General features: G+C 33.3%; 1 protein-coding gene across 1 annotated transcript; it reads left to right on the top strand.

Annotated features, from left to right (window-relative positions):
• Window positions 1–9,449: 9,449 nt before the first annotated feature.
• Window positions 9,450–20,702, top strand: LOC122594370 (LRR repeats and ubiquitin-like domain-containing protein At2g30105). The gene is made up of 10 exons (XM_043766837.1): window positions 9,450–9,664; window positions 9,850–9,950; window positions 10,323–10,481; window positions 17,646–17,756; window positions 17,845–17,945; window positions 18,059–18,196; window positions 18,556–18,604; window positions 18,989–19,054; window positions 20,148–20,267; window positions 20,341–20,702. Exons 1-10 carry the CDS (start codon window positions 9,517–9,519, stop codon window positions 20,449–20,451), a joined length of 1,104 nt encoding a protein of 367 aa, XP_043622772.1. The 5' UTR covers window positions 9,450–9,516; the 3' UTR covers window positions 20,452–20,702.
• The last annotated feature ends 438 nt before the right edge of the window (window positions 20,703–21,140 follow it).

Raw genomic sequence — 21,140 nt, forward strand, 5'->3', positions numbered from 1 at the left:
ATACTCCTTCCATCTACGTCTTTTTATTATATATTTTTATAGTAAGTATTTTCGTTTGTATAACATAGTATTTAATAAATGTAATATGAATGGAAAAATATATCTAAAGTTCATTTTATTCATATATTTTACGTAGAGTATTGTATAACACAAACAAAAATATTCACGATCAAAGTTACGTATAAAAACTTAAAAATCAAAATAAAAAATTTAAATTGAGACAGAAGGATCATATGAGAAACTTTCATATATGTGAAATCTTAAAAAAATGGTATATATAAACTAAATTTTAAAATATCAAACATGTCATTGTTAAATTTGAAAAGTTTCAAAATTACCAAAATAAATATATTCAATAACTTTAAATATTAAAATTCTTAAAGTTATAATTAACTAGAACAATACCCGGTCGTTGACCGGGTTAGAACAATGAATTAACGAAAGTGCAAGTATCCCAATAAATTAACAAAAGTGAAAGTATATTTAAAGTACTTGAAACATGTTCAAGTTCGTTTATAAAGATAGAGTGAATTAATAAAAGTGTAAATATCCAATGTTTATTAGAAAGACGTAACATGAAACGTCGCAAAACCAGATATAAGATTGGTAGAAAAACAATGAACGAAAAGTATAAGCCCTGTAGTATACAAAGATGAAGTTTAGTATAAATCGAGTATCGTAATAAGATAACCTTTTAACACCTATATATATATAAGTGTTATATATATATATTTATTATAACACATTGAGGCTATCAATACTCGATCTAATCTAAAACTAACGCGAAAAAAACCGGGTTAGACTTGCATATTTTTGACTCTCTAACCCGCCAAGTTGATTACTTCGTGTCGGGTTGACCTTTCAAATTAAGAAGTCAACCCGTCAACCAAAAAATATTTTAAACTTATATAAATTTTTAATATGTCAACCCACCAACCCATAAGACCCAAGAATCCATTACCTGTTTGACCTGAAATCAATCCGCCAACCTACAAACCCACCAAGCCATATGACATGTTGAAACTAAAATTAACCCACCAACCGATTTAACTCGACGCTCGATTATCCTGTGTCGATGGGATGGTTTCGGAATAACCATTTGAGAAAATTGGGTTAAAATTTCTATCCTGATTGTGATATCAGGTGGAGTTCAAGTTAGGTATTTTTAACCCGTCAATTCGAACCAGTTGACCCTGACACGACATCCTATGTATACTATATCCTTTATAAAAAAAGTTTCTAACTTATTTTAAGCTTAATAAAAGTCTTATTGAATTAGAAAAGCTTATTATAACTTAAAAACGTATTTATAAATAATTTAACTAAATATATAATTCTTTATATCTACAGAAATATGTAAATTATGCCATTTTAGATTTTATAAATATATAACTCAGGTAGTCTATAGACAATAATGGTTATGCAAACAACCCCCCCCCCCCCCCCCCAAATAACTCATCTTCTTACTTTCAATTATGAAAATTAAATAAAAGATGTTTTATAAAAGTAAATGGATTTTATATTATATTATAATAATAATAAAAAATTAAAAATAATAATAACAAAAATAGTAATAATAATAACAACCACAACCTTAACAAAACTAATGCATATTGATCTACTTCCAAAACTAAAACAAAATAATCGTAAAATATTGTACTGTAATCAAGAGCATTTAAAAAAAAGAAACACAAGAAAAATTGGTGATGCACTTTGATACATAACCAATATAAATTTTTTTAAAGAAGCAAAAATAAAATTTAACCATTAATTTATAATCTTGACTATTTTATGTGTTGATAGACAACCAACAGTAATTATAATCTCGAGTATTATATATTTGTTGAGTGTTGTAACAATCGTGCATTTTGACCTTTTTGACTACGTGTACAATTTGACTAACAATTTAGTTAGCTATTAAATTTCAATGTGTTGATATGGGTCAATTTTGTGATTCAACTTGAAATTATGTGCTAATTGAGGTCATTAGTTAGTGCAAATAGACTTTCGTTAGATGACATTTAAGAATTTCTAGTGAAAAGGAATGTGGATCCTACCCATGGGTTCAACCCAACCCTATCCTTCTTTCTTTCACTCATTCTTCATCCATTCATTCAATTCTCTCATTCACTCTCTCTATCTACCAAATGCAAGAACATTTAGTTCTCCCCCTCTTTAAACTCTAGTTCATTAAATGTTGTTTCAAGTGGAATAATAACAAAATCATCCTCCTAATTATCATTCTAGCAACATATCAAAAATTGGAACTTCAAAGTGCAAGAAACCGATTTGGTGTTAAGTCATTAAAACGTATTTGACCAAAACTCTTCCTTTGTTATCCAAATGTTCCAAACTCACTTCTAAAACACCTTGGAGGGGGTTGTGGTATTGTATAACTAGTGTTGACCATGAGTTGTATCGTGACACATATTGTTAGGTTGTGAGCATTTGACGATTGTTGGACAACTTTAACTAGATATTCACTCCTTTTGCCAATCAAGGTGAGTTTTTCGTAGTTTCCCTTACTCTTTTAAGAGTCGGGTTGAAAAGTGTACTTCGTGCATTGATGACATTTGTGATTTACATGTTGTGTGATGATTTTGTAGACGTGCAAGTATGTGTTTCATTGTATGGATATTGTATGTGAAGGTTGAGATGTTTTTAGAATAGTTGTGTATATATGGAAGACGTTAATGCCTTTGAAAGGTTGGAGATGTAGTGGGAAGGCTGCGGGTGACCCTATATATAAACATCAAAGGCCTTTCAAAAGTAGTATTGTAGAAAGTATATACACAAGGTGTTTGATTTTGTGTAGACAATGACGATCAAGTTACGTGCAATGAGCATAATGGGGTGCATGATGACATTACAAACGGGTACTTTTAGTACTTGATGACATTATACGGGTACGATTTGTACTTGATGACATTTTACAGGTATTTTTAGTACTTGATGACAATTGCTAATGATAGGTGGACGTTGAAGGACATTGGGTACAAGTGTGCAAATCTTAGATCATGTTTTGATTGTAATTATGTATTGGATTACATTGGTATGTGTCTTGTTCATTCTTCCCTACGAACTCACCAACCTAGTGTTGACATTGTTTAGTACACTTTTCAGGTAATCAAGAGAATCCAAGAGCTTGATTTCAGTGCTAGAAGTTGGACTTGACCATGGATCCGTGATTCATTACCCGTTGATGGGATTTGCTTAGGATCATGAGCCATCTTTTGAATGTTATTTTGTAAACTTTTGATGGTTGAATGCTCCTTATGCTTTTGTGACATTATAACTAAATTGTTGGGTTCACGGAATCCTTTTAATTTCATATAGTTCGTTCTACGGTAATTCCATATTGTGTCATGCTTTTCGGTGCATTTCGAGCCTAGCTTGGGGTGTGACAAGTGTGCAGTTAGCCAGTTATGCATCTATGTTCTCAATATTTAAGTTTTATATATTTTGTTAAAATACATCATGATGCATCTAGATTTAATTTATATATCAGCTCTAATGTTCTAATTATGGATTAACTGAAATACATATAAAAAATTGGATTGTGCATTAGACATGCAAGTCATATGAAAGTAATTATCATGTAGTATATAATTACCATGTTCTATCTATTTAATAGCTACTATAATTACAAAAGCATATATCAAATGAAATAAAAGAGTTACCATATTTAAAATAGTCAAACTTGACTTTTAGTTAAAAGGGCCTAAATTAATTTGCTTATGAATTTAGATGGTTAAGATTAAAAGTTTCATTTACTTTTTAGATCAATACCCGGTCGGTGACCGGGTTACCAAGTAAACTTAAGAGACTTATATCTAACAATAAAGTTTATTATCACATCGAGCATAATATTAAAATAAAGTCTTAAACCTTTTATATAACATATATAGAGTCGGTGTAATATATATTATGATTATAATACTCGACCTTACACAAAATTTAACTTGAAACCAATACGAAAAATTGGGTCGTAAGATCTGACTCGGTAATCCACCAATTTGATTTTTTTTTGTCGGGGTCAGTTGATCTTTTGGGTTATTAGGTCAACCCGTTAACCCAAAAATACAAAAAATTATATAATATCTTTTGATAGGTCGACCCACGAATTTGTTTGATCCGATAACACACGTCCATTTGAATTGAAATCAACCTGTTAACCCGTCAACCATATTATAGAGCTTTTCTTAAAATAAAATTTGGGATAATTTTTCCCGCTTCTTTCTCTCGGTCACTTTTTTCTTTATTTTTTAAATTTATAATTTATCTTTTACTCTTTATCTTTTCTTATTAGATATATATAACATACATATAATAAAATTATGTATTGTTTTGATGGAACTTATGGATATATATCATAGATGCATCTTCTTTTATTATTATTTTTATTATTTAATATTAAAGTTAATGTCTATTTTCATATAATAAAAGTTTTAGCTATCAGTTTTTTAATTATATTTTCTTTCTCTTAAAATAAAACCAATCGTATAATAAATATAGTTCCTTCGTACATCGTACGGGGTTGATAGACATCAAAAGTTAATGCTTAATTCGTACATAAAATCTTCTTAAATTGAAAGTAATTATCATGTAGTATATAATTATCATGGTTATGGTAAAAATGCACAAGTCATTTTGAACGTAATTACTATGTACTCAGTATTAAATAGTTACTATAATTACAAGCATATATATTAAATATAATAAAAAGAGTTACCATATATATAATAGTCAAAGTTGACTTTTAGTTTATTAATTAATTAGTTACCATATCTGCAATCCTAATTTCAAAGGCTCAGATTATTTTGTTTATTAATTTCAATGGTTCAGATCAAAAGTTAAGTTTATTTTTTTTTCTCTGCTCTACCGGCAATATATATATATATATATATAATATTATCATTTAATCTTTATATCTATCTCTACGAGATACTAATCCCTAGTTACAGAAGCTGAAATTTGCTTATTTATATATTATGATCAAAGGAAGTCGAACTATCCAAGTGCTTAAGAATGATTCATGATCAACCAAAAAGGATTTATTGAAAACCTATTGACTTTATACACCATCACATAGTATCAATTCTACACATAAATGAAATAGCAAGAAGAAATAAAAATGGATAGTTAACTCTTTAACTACAATTTACGCTTTAGTAATCCTGTTACCTCGACGTGGTCGATCTCTACCGGAAGATGAAAAGACATGCCGTTGAGTCCAATCATCATTGCTGTTCAAAAAAATAATAATCCTGTTACCTCTATATTTTATATATTTAACCAAAAACTTAAATATATTTTTGTTTCTTCACTTTTCTTTCTCTCGATCAACTCTAATTCTCTTTGAACCATATATATATATATATATTAAAAATAACTTCTATACAAATTTGCTTCATCTATGATTGTGTAAGCTAATTTTGAATAGATAGTAAAAAGGGAATAAATAAAAGAGGGTATAATTGAAAAAAGATATTGGTATTTATAACTTTTAAGGATTTTAAAATTTAACGAGGTTGGTACAAGTGGATCTATGGATCTAGAAAAACAATTTGGCTCGTTTTTTGGTACCATATGATCAGTATATTGAGAATTATTATGTATGATTAATCTCTTAACGATTTTATGTGCAGGATGATGATATTTCACGGTGGACGGATTCAAAAGCAACTTATCACGTTCGCAAGGACTTTTGATGGTCCAAGGACTTTAAACTCGTCGAAGATAGATCTTTACTAAAGATGCATAATGTTGCTACTCAACGAATTAAAGGAATATGATCTTTTACAGGTGGAAACTCCTTACTATTTAAATAATTTTCTTTATGTATATATAAATAATATACTAGTATATGCTACTCATCTACTCTGCATAATCTTTTTTGTATTCCGATGATATATTCGGAACTCATATATTGAAATGTTATGTAGGTAAAGTATTGTAATGTAAATGTAAATGGTCAATAGACTCACTTTTGTAAATCGGGAGTTTTTGTAGTTGTTTTAAAACTTTTTTAATTAGTTAATTTGGGTTTTAACCCAACACGAACCATTTAGCCCGAAACCCAAAACTCAAATATTTATTCGGTTCGGTTTATGGGTCACATTTTGCATGTCTCAAACCCGAATAATCCGGCCCATATAACCCAAAACCCATATAATTCGACCGATCAACACCCACCCACTGATGAATATAATTTATTTTTGAATAATAGAGACCTTTCAAAATATAATATAAGACATTTTGTACATTTTTGGCATTTTTATAGACCATTAACTTTTTCACACTTCATTTCTCTTTAAAATAACCTTTATACACTTGTTCTAGCCAATCTATGAACACTCATGTAAGGTAAACTAAAAAATATTAGTATGTTTAGGTGGCGGTTGTTACCGTTTAGGCACAAACATTACATCCACAAAATTTATTTCAAATGATCTGAAGTTGGTTTGAGGCGCATATTGTGTGACATTTTATCTCTATAGGTAGCTTCCTCCACAAAATGCATGTTAAATGGTCCCAAAGTTGGCTGGAGACACAAGATATGCGACATTTTATTTTGTATGTGTAATTTCGTTCCCAAAATGCATGCTAAATGATCCCAAAGTTGGTTCGAGGCACTAAACATGTGGCGTTTCATTTGTATATATAGTTTCCTTCACAAAATGCATGTCAAATGCTTCTATCTTTGGAACACTATAGTATGCATAGTTGAATTGCTTGTTCCACCAAGATTCATGACACAACTAGATACATAACTCCCATTCATTACATCTTGTTGTTAGTCTCTGTCGAATCAACACTTATTCTTTCAGAATTACTTGCCAAAAGATGAAAAATATGTATTAAATGTTTACGGTTTTAGACCTTATCCTAGAAAATCACCCCAAAGGTAATACCAATCACTATAGTAAATCATTCAACAAACTTACCCCACTAGCATATCACAAGTATGGGAGACATTCACTGTAGGTTAAAATAAATGAATCAAGCCTATTTTGTAAAAGAGGGACATAAGACCAACATCCAAAAGAAGTGAAACATTTGAACCCAATTAAGGCATTTTGTTCTTTTGCATCCTTGGGTTTATGAAGTCGGACGAAAGAAGATCTACAAGTGTCATGTAAATTAAGATTCCGCTGATGTAGAGTTGAATACACCCCTAATGATTAGAGTTGTAGAATTGTTCTCTTTATAAGCATTGATTACAATTATGCCTATCACAATCCCGATTGGTGTTATCAGCATACAAAAAATGCTCCCATCTTTATAACCTTATAGTCTACATAGCTAAAGAATTTGTTCCACCAAGAAATAGGACACAATAATATACATAGCTCCCATTAGATTCATTACATCTTGTTGTTGGTCTCTGTCAAATCAACACTAATTTTTTCAATATTACTTGCGAAAAGATGAAAAATATGTGTTAAATGCTTACAATTTTTTGCCCTTATCCTAGAAAATCAGCCCAAAGAAAGTGCATATCACTATAGTCATTAAGAATCGAACAACATTGTACTGTGGATACCTCCATTATGACCAATGTTGCTTCAAAAGCAAGCTAAACATTGTGTCCAAAACGACTGAGAGTACTTGGACACAATACTTAGCTTGCTTATGGAAAAAACATAGGTCTTATCAGAGGCATTCACCGTACAATCATGTTGGAGTTTGATGAGTATAGTGATTGTCATTATCTTTGGGTGATTCTCTTGGATAAGGACAAAAAACTATACGTATTTAATACATATTTTTCATCTATTGGCAAGTAATTCTAAATGAATTCGCGTGTTTCAATAAAATGTATTATGATTCTACCGTAGTTGAATGGATTGGATTACAAGCATGATGCAAATATCGGCCAATATATCAGATGCCGGCCTTCAACTAATACGAAAAGTGGGTTATCGGGTCAACTTCTCGCTTTGGTCAAATTTCGGCACTTATCGGTCAATATCGGCCATACCGGTCAACAAAAAAGTTGACTTTTTTTGAAAAAAAACGGGTTAAAACAAGTAATAAGGTATAAATTTTAGATAAATTTGTTGTATATACTAACAGTATATACAAACATTTATATATACTAACAGTATATATGTTTATAAAACACTAATTGTATATATTGTTAGTATATATATATATATATATATTAGACTAACACGATACCCGCGCAATGCGGCGGTGATTTTGGCGGTAATAGTGTAATGGTGGGGGACATTGTTAGTGGTGGAGGCGGCGTCGAATGATGTGGATAATTGATGTAAAAGGTTAAAGAGGGGGTTGTTTTATTTATTAAATAGTATAAAAGTATGGATTAGGTGTATAAGAGATTTAAAATTAAGAAATAATGGTATTTTTGGTATAAAAAAGTGTTAAATTCCTTTACAATTTAGGGTATCCGATATATCCGATATTTCGCTTATTGGGGGTCGGCTGATATGATACCGAAAGCGATATTTACAACCTTGATTACAGGTGAAGATAACAATTATTAAAATTTGATTTACTTAGCCTGAATAACCAGAAACCTTAAGGGTGCATTTAGTTGGGGAAAACACCCCTTGTCCATTTTTGAATTCCAATAAAACATGAAAAAAAATAGAAAACGCGTTCAAATTATACTTTTTACAAAAATGTTTTCCATGAAAACAGAAAACAATGTTTTTCGCTTTTCTATGGAAAATTTGAAAACACGTTTTTATTGTTTTCCACTTTTAATTTTCATATTTTAAATTTTGAAAACCTTAAATAGTTTTCCATTTTATAGTTTTGAACGCGTTTTCAAAATTTTCATTTGTTTTTTAGAGATGAAAAACTCATTTCATTTGAAATGAAAAACTAGAAAACATTTTAAACAAGTAAACGCGCCCCTTGTTAACTAAACCAAATTGTTATAAAACGTTTTCTATATTTCTCTATAAAGCAAATTATCCCCACCCCTTTAATTAATGGGGTTTGCTAAATACAGCCCTTAGGGCCTGTGTTTAAGGTGTATATATTGTTTGTACATTTACCATGAAAATCAAGGGGCAGACTTTTAATATGGAAGGTACAAGTTTTTTTATGCACGTTAAATAGCATTTCCCTTAATTAATTAAGATTTTGAAATGACCATATTAACCGTCTTCTATATTCACTAATTTAACATCCATAACTATCTACCTATTATACTCTTAATGAAATAGATTTCGACATAAATTCTCCCACCATTAAAAACCATATTAACCAATCTTACATCAATTAAATTACATATACGACCACGCCACCACCACCGTCACCGCTGCACATCGACGCCACCACTGCCGTCGTCGTCACACCACCATCACCGTCACATCGCGCGGAAATCCGATTAGTATTTAATCATTGTTTTCCTTTTACTAAAAGAAAAAAAAGGAAACGAATTAAAAAAAAAAGAGAGAGGTTATATTAGGTAAATGTTATAACCGGAAGAAATTCCATAAAATAGGAGGGTGGACTGTGTGAGTGAGCGTGGGGAGGATGACGACGAGTATAAAAATAAGCGTAAAGTTCAACGGACGATCAATTCCGGTGGACATATCTCCGGATTCAACCGTCAAACAGCTCAAATCATTACTTCAACCGCTCACCGATGTTCTTCCTCGCGGCCAAAAACTTATCACCAAAGGTCTTTCTTTTTTCTTTTTCTTTCATTTTATTTATTTTTATATATAACAACTGTACCCAATCCCTGAGCGGGTAGGAGAGGTGAGCAGTAAACAGTCTTACCTCTACACAAAGGTAGAGAGATTGCTTCCATAATGAACAAATAATATGCCTATATCCAAATAATAATTATAATAAAAATGACAGGAAAAATACTTGAGGATGAAATGAAATTGAGTTCATTGGTGGGGACAACCACCGGAATATATAAAATTCAGCTCATAGCTTCCCATGGCTTACATCAAGGGGTACTTTTCCTTCTTTTATACTTATTTATATACACACGTATGTATATATACATATATTATGAGTTATATTAATTTGGCTGGGTAATTCTCTTCATTTAACCGTTTACGGATTAATTTATGCCCTTAATTTTAATGGACTTAATTTTTTTGTTTTTAAGTATGAAAAGTATGCATTTTAAACTTGCTCAGGTATAATAATATATGAATTGTTAGTATGAATGATTTAATTTAAATTTATGTATTGTCAAAGAAATGTTATAAATGCACGATAATACGATTATATTATAGTGAGGGATGATAGGAAAGTTCTTTTGATCGAGAGGTTTTGATTGACAAAAATACTTCTTTTTTGTTTTGGTATTTGGTTTTTAGAGTGGTCCTATAAAAAAGGAACCTCCTCCGGTGGTGTTGAATTCTCCGCGAATTCCGGAGACCAATACGAGGGAGAAACAAGTGAGCGTTGTCAAGAGTCAGTTTCAAAGATGGAAGCTTACCGGGGTTATATCACTATCTAATGACATACACATTAAGGTAAATAAACATAATAAACCTATTATGATATGTGTTAATTCTTTAGTTTTTTTATTTTTGCTTATTCTCTATAATGTTACTTATTCTTTGGTTATCACCGATGAGCCCCCTATCACCTGTCACCCAAGTTGCTAATATAGTTTTTTGTTTTTTGACGTCTAGCTTTTTGGGTTTTTATCCTTAGACATAGAAATGTTACCTGCAATATATGCAACATGAATTTCATTTGTCGTATCGAGACAACAGACATAGACCGTAATGTAGCAATTTTGCATACCCACTTCGACAAAAGTTGAAACATTGTTACCGTTTTTTTCTCCTTTTAATGTTTCCAACAATTTGGATCTATGCTTCTTTTTATCTCGTAGGGAGAAAACTTAACATACCTTACTGCCCTTACATTGTTAAATTTGGTAATTTATGATGCCTTTTTTTTTTTTTTTTGCAATTTTCCCGATTCCTGTTTGTGGCTAAAGATGTAACCAATATTCCATCGGTTAACACCATCACTCTTAGCATATATGGCACAGAAAGTGGTTCAAAGAATGCAAGCCAATTTAGATTTTAGCTTATAGTAAATATACTCTGTTTTACAGTTTAGGTCTTTTGTGTAACTTATATTAGTTACAGGGTATAAAATGTAAATATATTGCAAGTCGGTTAAGAGGTAGTTAGTGGTAGTATATATTTCAGTTTTGTATCATTTCCTCATTATTCAATAATAAGAAATTATTCCAAAAACATTTTCTCTCTCAAAATTCTTTCACTCTTGTTGTTAATATGGTATCAGAGCCAACAATCACGTCATGTGATTGCTCCGGCGACCTTTTCTGACCGATCAATTAGGTCCGATCGTCTTCTCCGGCGATTCCTCGGGTTTGAATTTCAAAATTTTACTTTCCCGCTCTCTTATTTTCTCTTCGATAATATCAATAAAGCTGCAATAAATCACAAATTCCTATCAGGATTTCATTTCTTGTTACTGAAATAACCGCTAATTGATCATCTTGTTATTTATTACTAAAAGCCCCAAATTTTTCCGATCAAAACCCTAATTTTTTTTCCTAAGAAACTCATATTTTTCTCTCTCTCTTTGAAAATGGCACCTTCAACCACTAATGTTGGTACCACTGAAACTACCACTAATCAACTAGATATCAGTTCATCAAATCATCCTTTCTTTCTCCATCAAAATGATCATCCAGGCTTAATTCTAATCTCAAAGAAACTCATTGGATCTGACAATTATGGTGCCTAGAAACGCTCTATGATGATTGAACTCAATGCCAAAAATAAGCTAAAGATTGTCACGGGGGAGTACAAGAAAACTGATGTTACTGCAGCATACCTATCACTATGGGATGGGAACAATGATATGATCATTTCTTGGCTACTTAACACCATTGCAGAAGACATTGGTAACTTTCTTAACTTTGTAACTAATGCTGCTGAATTATGGACTGAATTGCAAGACCATTACTCACAGTTAGATGGACATAGGATTTACCAACTGTCTCATGATATTACACAAATGCATCAAAATAATTGTGCCGTTGAGATTTATTATCACAAGTTAAAAGGTCTTTGGGATGAATTAGATGCTTTAGAATGACCATTTCAATGTACTTGCACCTGCACTTGTGAAAATGGTAAAACCAACACTGAGAGAGACAACAGGAAAAAGGCTTATCCTGTGTAGTTAATAGCGGCGCTATAGTGGTGCTATAGCGGATAGCAGACCTGAGGTAAAATAGCGGTCCCGCTATTAGCGGCGCTATTTTACCGATATCGGGGCTATAACGGTCCAAAGAGTGGTAGAATAGCGGTGCTATATCATTTTTTTTTTTTTGGCCAAAACTTGAAAGAAACACTAATTTTTGCAAGTAGTAACACTAATGTTTCAAATATTGACACTTTTAAGCTTGACTTTTGCTATATCTATCAAGTATAAAGTATTAATTGATATTTTTATTAAATATTAAGTAATAAGTATTATATATAGATATTGCATAATATTTTCATTACCGCTATACCACCGCTATCGCACCGCTATAACCAATATAGCATATAGCGGACCTTGACCGCTACACCACTATTTTAGTAATTAACTACTGAGGGCTTATCCAATTCCTAATGGGTTTAAATGAATGTTACTCCAATGTTAGAGGGCAAATCCTACTCATAACACCCCTACCAACTGTGGCTAAGGCATATAGCATGATAAGACAAGAAGAAAAACAAAGAGAGGGTATCTTAGCCAAACCAACTACTGCCACTACCCTTGCTGTTCATCAATCCCATTATGACAAAACTCCTCACCAAAATTACTCTAAACCTTCTTACTCAACATACAAATATGGGAAATCAAACCCCTCTGAAAACCAAAGGAGAAGTCCATTTAAAAAGGGAGTTTATTGTGGCAATTGCTTTAAGGAGGGTCATATAAAAGAAGATTGCTACAAGCTTGTTGGCTTCCCTGTTGGTCACCCTTTCCATGGCAAATTCAAACCACAGATCCCACATCAAGCTCAACCTTATAGGGGTGTTCACATCACTACATCACCATCTCAAATTTTCAATCAACTCAATATGAAGCCTATCTCCCCTGCTTTATCTGAATCAACTCCTTCATCAACCCTGAATGACAATGGACATAGTCCTGATCTTGCCATGTATGCCAAAATGGATCAATTGCAGAACCAGCTCAATCAAATGGCATTAATGTTGCAGCACACTCAATTTGGCACTTCAGAAGCCTCTACCAGTCAGACAAACAACTCATCTGAAGGTACTTTTAGACTCATTGCCTCACCTTACTGCACAAAGGTATTCTCTTATTGCCTCCTTTATTTCTCATCTTAAAAATGGTTGGGTAGTGGATAGTGGTGCTACTGATTATATATCCAATTCTCTATCATGCATGCATAACCTTAAAACTTTCCCCGCTGCCATTTATGTCGCTTCCCCTGATGGTAGCAATACTACTGTCACAACTTATGGATCTGTCACTCTCACACCCACCATCACCATACATGGTGTCTTGTATATTCCTTCCTTTGCTTTCAATTTACTATCTGTCAGTAAATTAGGAGCACATTTCAATCTTTGCTGTTTTGTTCACCCCTTTGTCTTGTTACTTTCAGGACCATTACAAGAGAATTGCCCATGGCACCCTCTGTAACGATCTCTACATTCTCCACCAGCAAGCTACAACCAACACCAAGCCCACCACTCTTGCAATAATTCAAAACTCCTCTGCAATCTCTGCCAAAAGTGATGATGCTTTCTTATGGCACTCAAGACTTGGCCATTCTTCTTTTCATGTTCTTAAACAAATAAAAGAAATTTCTCCTTTTGTTTCTTGTAATGATTCTATCAATACTTCTACAGTTTGTCCAATGTCTAAACATCATACTTTACCATTTCCAAGCAGCAAATCTCATGCTTCTAATCCTTTTGACTTAGTTCATCTTGACATTTGGGGACCCTATAAACAACCAACATTGCACAACTGCAAATCTTTTCTCACCATTGTTGATGATTACTCTAGAGCTACTTGGACATGTCTTTTACCAAGTAAACAACTTGAAACTTCACACATTAAAATCTTCCATTTATATGTTCAAAATCAATTCAAAACAAATATCAAAACCGTTAGAAGTGACAATGGGTTAGATTTTATCAATTCTTCTCTTAAAACCTTTCTTGACTTACATGGCATAACTCATCAAACCTCCTGTCCCTATACACCCCAGCAGAATGCCAGGGTTGAAAGAAAACACAGACAATTACTTGAAATTGCTAGAGCAATTAGATTCCATGCACATTTTCCTCTTCATTTTTGGGGATATTGTATTATGGCTGCCACTTACTTAATCAACAGACTCCCATCCAAACCTATTCATTTCAAATCTCCCTATGAACTTCTTTATAACAACCCCCCTGATCTCACTCATCTCAAAGTGATTGGATGTCAAACTTATGCTTATAAACAAACAAATGATAAATTTGCTTCCAAAGCCACTGCATCCATTTTACTTGGTTATCCTCTCACACAAAAAGGATATCTTGTCTATGACATCCAAAACAAATCCACATTCACAAGTAGGAATGTCATTTTTCATGAGTCTATTTTCCCATTTCAAAACAATACTTTCACCTCACCTCCACACCTATCATCTTCTCAATCACCCAACAATTATTTCTTTCCTTTTAACTCAGCACCTTCAAATTCTGACACCTAGCATCCCTGCCCCACCATCCACACCACCACCATCTTTCCCACCACAACACACACCACTTGATAACCCCTCTCCCACTGATGATCCTAATGACACTCATAACTGCTCAACATCTCAATCTGTCAGTCTTGATCTTCCCTCATCTTCATCTCTCAATCCTGCTCCACCTATTCCTACAAGACCTCCATCCACTAGATCCCAGAAAACCCCTCTGAAACTAAAAGACTTTTACTGTCAACTTCCAAAGCATCAAGCCAAATCCAAATTTCATCATTCTAAATTCATCAACTATTGCAACATTTCCTCACCCTCTACCAAACACTTCCTCAATTCTTTACATTCTCAAGTAGAACCACACTCCTATACCCAAGCATCCAAAGATGCAAACTGGGTTGAAGCAATGCATAAAGAAATTAGTGCTCTTGAGTCCAATAATAAAGGACTATCACTACTTTACCAGCTAACAAAGAACCCATAGGCTGCAAATGGGTCTTTCGAATCAAATACCGTGCTGATGGCAGCATAGAGAGGTATAAGGCACGTTTAGTTGCCAAAGGTTTCACACGGAACGAAGGGGTAGACTATACGGAAACTTTTGCCCCGGTTGCCAAAATGGTAACAGTCAGAACTATCCTTGCCATAGTTGTTCAACATGACTGGTTCATTGAACAATTGGATGTCAACAATGTCTTCATGGTGATCTACATGAAGAGGTTTACATGAATCTTCCCCTTGGTTACAACATCAAAGTACCTCCCAATTCAGTCTGCAAACTCACCCCTCTATAGTTTGAAGCAGGCCAACAGACAGTGGTTTACAAAATTATCATCTTTTTTGCTCCAACTTGGCTTTAAACAAAGCTACACTGATACTTGCCTTGGTAGTTTATGTTGATGACATTTTAATACTTGGCTCCAATATGTCCATTATTTCTCACATTAAACAGCAACTTGACACAAAATTCAGCATCAAAGATCTAGTACCCCTTCATTACTATTTAGGGGTTGAATTCTTCAGAAACAAGGAAGGCTTGTACATGTCTCAAAGAAAATATGCCTTGGACCTTCTCACCACTGCCAAATTACTTGATGAAAAACCCTCAAACACACCACTTGATCCCCACCAACCTTCAAACAATACTGATGGTGATCTTTTAGAAAATCCTTCTCATTACAGAACACTGGTTGGTAAGCTCATATAGCTCACCATCACTAGACCAGATATCTCTTTTGCAGCTTAAGCATTGAGTCAATTTTCTCATTCTCCTAGAACTACTCATCTTAAAGCACTGAACAAGGTTTTGAGGTACATCAAGTTATCTCCTGGACAAGGTCTCCATTTCCCAAAGCAACCACGTCATACTGCTCTTTCAGCTTATTGTGATACCAGCTCCCTAAATGCTTTTAGTGACAGTGATTGGGCTACCTGTCCCACCACCAGGAGATCAATCACAGGCTACTGCATTTTCCTTGGTCCTAGTCTCATTTCTTGGCAGTCAAAGAAACAAAATGTAGTTTCCAGATCATCCACTCAAGCAGAGTATCGAGCTCTTGCAGACTGTACTTGTGAAATTACTTGGCTCAAGAGCCTCCTTCATGATCTACACTCTTCAATTGACACTCCTACCATTCATTGTGATAACTCCTCTGCTATAGCCCTGACATCCTAAGTAGTTAATCACTAAAATGGCGGTATAGGGGTCAAGGTCCAATAAATGATATATTGGTTATACTGGTGGTATAGTGGTAATTAAAATATTATGCAATATCTATATATATAATACTTAATACTTAACATATTTAATAAATATGTCACAAGTCTTTAAGAATGTCAATTTTTGAAGGGTTGTTCTAGTCAATTTTCATCTTCTACCTTTAGATCTTCTTCTACCTTTAGATCTGGTGAAATCTTTCTTTTCCAAATCAGGTATGCTATTTTAAACCTTTTTAAGTCTTGAAATATGTTACTATGAACAAAACTTTGAATAGCGACGATATCAATGCTATTTAAAAATCAAAATAGCGGAGTAATAGAAGTAAATAGTGGTGATAATAGTGGAACCGCTATTTTGACTTATTTTTTCTTAAGTCCGCTATATGCTATAGCACTGCTATAGCGGTGCTATAACACCGCTATTAACTACATAGCTGACATCAAATCCTGTTCAACATGCTAGAACCAAACACATTGAGATTGATTGTCATTTTGTCCGAGACAAAATGAAAAATGGCCAGATTTTACCCAGATTCATCTCTACAACTGAGCAACCTGAAGATGTCTTGACAAAAGGACTGAGCAAGACCCCTCACCATAAGTGCATTGCCAAATTTGGCATTTGTGATCTTTTCACACTGCCAATTTGCCGCCCGGGGGGGGGGGGGGTAAAAGATGTAACCAATATTCCATCAGCTGCTCAGCATATACGGCATAGAAAGTGGTTTAAAGAATGCAAGCCGATTTAGATTTTAGCTTATAGTAAATATACTCTGTTTTACAGTTTGGGTCTTTTATGTAACTTATATTAGTTAGAGGGTATAAATTGTAAATATATTGCAAGTTGGTTAGGAGGTAGTTAGTGGTAGTATATATTTTTCAGTTTTGTATCATTTCCTCATTATTCAATAATAAGAAATTATTCCAAAAACATTTTCTCTCTCAAAATCCTTTCACTCTTGTTGTTAATAGTGGCCATATGAAGATGTTCATGAGGATGTGATCTATGGGTTTGGTTTACATGTTCATTTCAGTGCAATTGTTACATTTATTTTATATGTTGGTATTGATAGTTTAGTACTTACGGACTGGTAGGCATTATCTACTTTTAGTCTGTCCTAGGCTCCTAGCTAGTTTGGAATAGTCACTACTACTGTCTACTCTTAAAATGAGCAATTTGGTCCTAATCTTTTCTAGTTTAACTGAAAAGGTCATACCTCAAGAAGTGTGGGATTGTGGATCATCTGTAAGATTCCTTGATCTCAGCTGCAATTCAATACAAGATGTACCAGAAGCTATTGGGGGTTTGACTTCATTGCAGGTGAGAAAATTTTTCACTTTATTGTTGTTAAATAAAAAGTTAATACGACAAAATGTAGTAATATGAAGATCTTGTATTTAATTGGTAGAAACTTCTTTTGAATGCAAACTGCATAAAAGATGAATTTCTTAGCTGGAAAGGACTTTCGTCACTGAAGTCTCTCTTGTTCCTGTCTTTGAGCCAGAATCTGTAAGCATGTCATATAGCTTCTTTTGACATTTACTTTTTTTAAAAACTTTAATTATAATGTAATTGTTTGAGTATAAAGCATACCAGCTAAATTGGTGACTTAATTTTTGCAGCTTGACAACCTTACCCTCTGATTTGGCTGCTTTAACTTCCCTGAAGGAGCTTCATGTTGCACACAACCAGTTGTCATCTCTTCCAGATGAAATAGGATCTCTAGTTCATCTTGAGGTTTTAGAAGCCAATAATAATAGGTAACATGGCAAATACTCAAACTTTTTCATTTTCATCAGAGCAATGCTCTTTATTGCTTCTTTTTTTTTTTTTAATAACAAGTTACCATTTCTTATGTGTGGACCGTGTGGTTGAGAATTAATTAGTAATTTTAGATGAAAAGGAAATTTTTGTTTAATGCTCCTTAGACGTCTAAAAGAAAGTGTAGGCAACTTTCTTGAGACAGATTCACAGATGCAAGTTGAATTATTGTTACTATTTTCTATTTCTATTGTGAACACTATTAGGTGAATTAAGTATTTGGATATGCTATCGAAACTGGTTTAAACAATTTGTGATGCTTCTGTCTTATTGATAAATTGATTAATAATGTGTGAAGGCTTAGCGTCATCCCTTCATGCATAGGCAGCTGTTCTGCCCTTGTTGAAGTAAGATCTTAGTCTCTCTCTACCTCACACTCATTTTTTGGGGTGGCTATTTGACCCATTTAGTAATGAATGGACGAAATTGGGTTGTGTATTTATCTCAAACAAGTCAAATAAATAAAGTTAGCCAAAAGGGAATGAGCCAAATGGGTTGAAATTCGGCCAAGGTTCTATTTTTAATTCATATAACCTCTCGATTTACTAATTTAAAGACTAGTATTATTTTTAATATGGTATTTCTGTTCATAAAATAAGCCTAAAACTGTCTTAATCAGAACTTATTTTGACCCATATTAATTCCGGTCGACCCAATCATCTAGCCATCAACACCTGCTTCATAATTTCTGGTTTTATGACACTTTGGTTGATTGCTATGATGTTATGCAGGTTGATTTTTCATCAAATCTTCTGGTAGAGCTGCCAGAAACCCTTAGCAATTTGAGGAATCTCAAGGTATTGATCTCTTTTTACAAGTATGACACACTATACTTATGTGCTTTTCAATGAAAAAGCTGGAGATTAAGTAAAGTTATCAGAAGTCTTCATTAACAGATTCTTGTTAGTGTAACTGATGGATATTAAACATAAAGTACACTTACATACAATGGCAACTAAAGTGTTATTTGTAAATTAGAGAAACATATTATCATGGCTCTTTACAAGTAACAATAGATGCACTGATATTTAGGCGGTCAGGTAAGGCTTCTCCAAAAGGTGACTCCAATTGTGCGGGGACTTACAAAATCCAATTAGTAAAATAAATCTATGTATGCAATCTTATGAAGTAGGAATCCAACATTTTGATCTAAAGCATCTGATGATCGACCAAGGTAGAGAGGGGGTTGTTGCTGAAGATTCGTACTACTCCCCCTTAAAAGACACATTCCCCTTAAACAGAATATGGGTCTGAGAGAAAACAAATGGTCATCATGATTACTAGATGTCACTCTTTTACTGTCATTCTGAGTTTGTTCTGACAATGTATTTAGGTGTTGTAGAGTCCTACATAGATGTGAATACCGATAGAACACTTACGGGGTCTCTTTAGAGTTGGCAGTAATGGCTCAAAACAGATTTTGTTTGGTATGGGTGAAACTGGTCTGGTTGGAATGACCCAAATACTTTGTGTGGAAAGTATATCTTTACTATTGGAATATTCAACTTACAGTCAGAATTACATTATTTCCGTTATTATTTTCTGCATAAATAATTTAGGATGTTTATGCATTGAAATACAAATACTATATGGTAGACTTGGTAGGGATCCAATCCATTTGACCTTTTTAAATGTAACTTTTTTTGTTCTACCCTGTTAACCCATAGAAAGAGGTGATGTTAAATTCACTACTATTTTTTGCTATATACAAGTTCAAGCATGTTGATGCATATTGTATGACTGTCTAAAGTAGCGATTGTTGTATATGACACAAGATTGTTGTGAATTTATTATCACCCGATAGGAATAAAACATAACTTGAATCGACCAATCTACAAACCCAATTAGCCGCTGCCTCTTGCCTTTCCATGATCCAACTACCTGTTGCAGGCTTTGCATCTTCACAACAATGGCCTCAAATCTCTTCCATCAACATTGTTGCAAAACTGCACCCAGCTCGCTACCCTAGACCTCCATGGCACTGAAATAACAATGGACATGCTTCGAGAGGTATGCCAATTTTCATTAACAATTGCCTTTGTTTTCACTCTAAATTGACATTTATCAAAAATTGTGATTGCAGTTTGAAGGATGGGAAAGCTTTGATGAGCGACGTGTGCTTAAACATTCGAAACAACTTGCTTTTCGGGTGAGGGGAGCTTCGTATTTTGACGAAGGTGCTGATAAAAATTAATGTTTCAAGCTTATTCACTAGCATTATATTGTTTTTCAAGATTAGAGAATTATCACATTTTGTAAGAATTTTAGATTTAATTCTCAGCATTTATTTGGTTCAAGTAAATTGTTTCTTTGGTTGAACTGAAATGATTCTGGATAGTTTTCACTACCATTATAGTGGAAACTATGCATCAAAAAGGATATTGTACTTTTGAATATCAAAATAGTTGTCTGATTATGAATTAGTAGTATCAATTTGACAAATAACAAGTTGTTTGCTTTGTTCTTGCTAATCTTAGTCGGTAGATGAGGAATTTAGGCAGAAAGAATCAAAGTCGGAGTCAATTTATATGACTTTATTACCTCTCTTTGGCCCTTTTCACAAAGCCAAGAAGTTAACTTCAATATTACTCTTACCCTCATTTTCAAATATTACCTTTTTCACTTTTTCATTCTTTAGGTGAGAAATTTTCAATTTACAAGTTCTTAATGCATGTTCCTATTTCACTTGCAAATATATTAACGCTATCGCTATTTAAAAAGAAAAAAGTTAAATGGGTGGGAAGTCCATGTACTCAAGTAAAATACATGTTTTCATGTATATTATGATGTAGATACCGACAGTATAAGATGTGCTGTGTTCTTCATTTTGGCGTTAAACTAGAAACCATTGTTGCAAGAGAAATAGAATTATGTGTTTCCGTT

Source organism: Erigeron canadensis, chromosome 3, assembly GCF_010389155.1.
Source record: "Erigeron canadensis isolate Cc75 chromosome 3, C_canadensis_v1, whole genome shotgun sequence".
Taxonomy (NCBI): Eukaryota; Viridiplantae; Streptophyta; class Magnoliopsida; order Asterales; family Asteraceae; genus Erigeron; species Erigeron canadensis.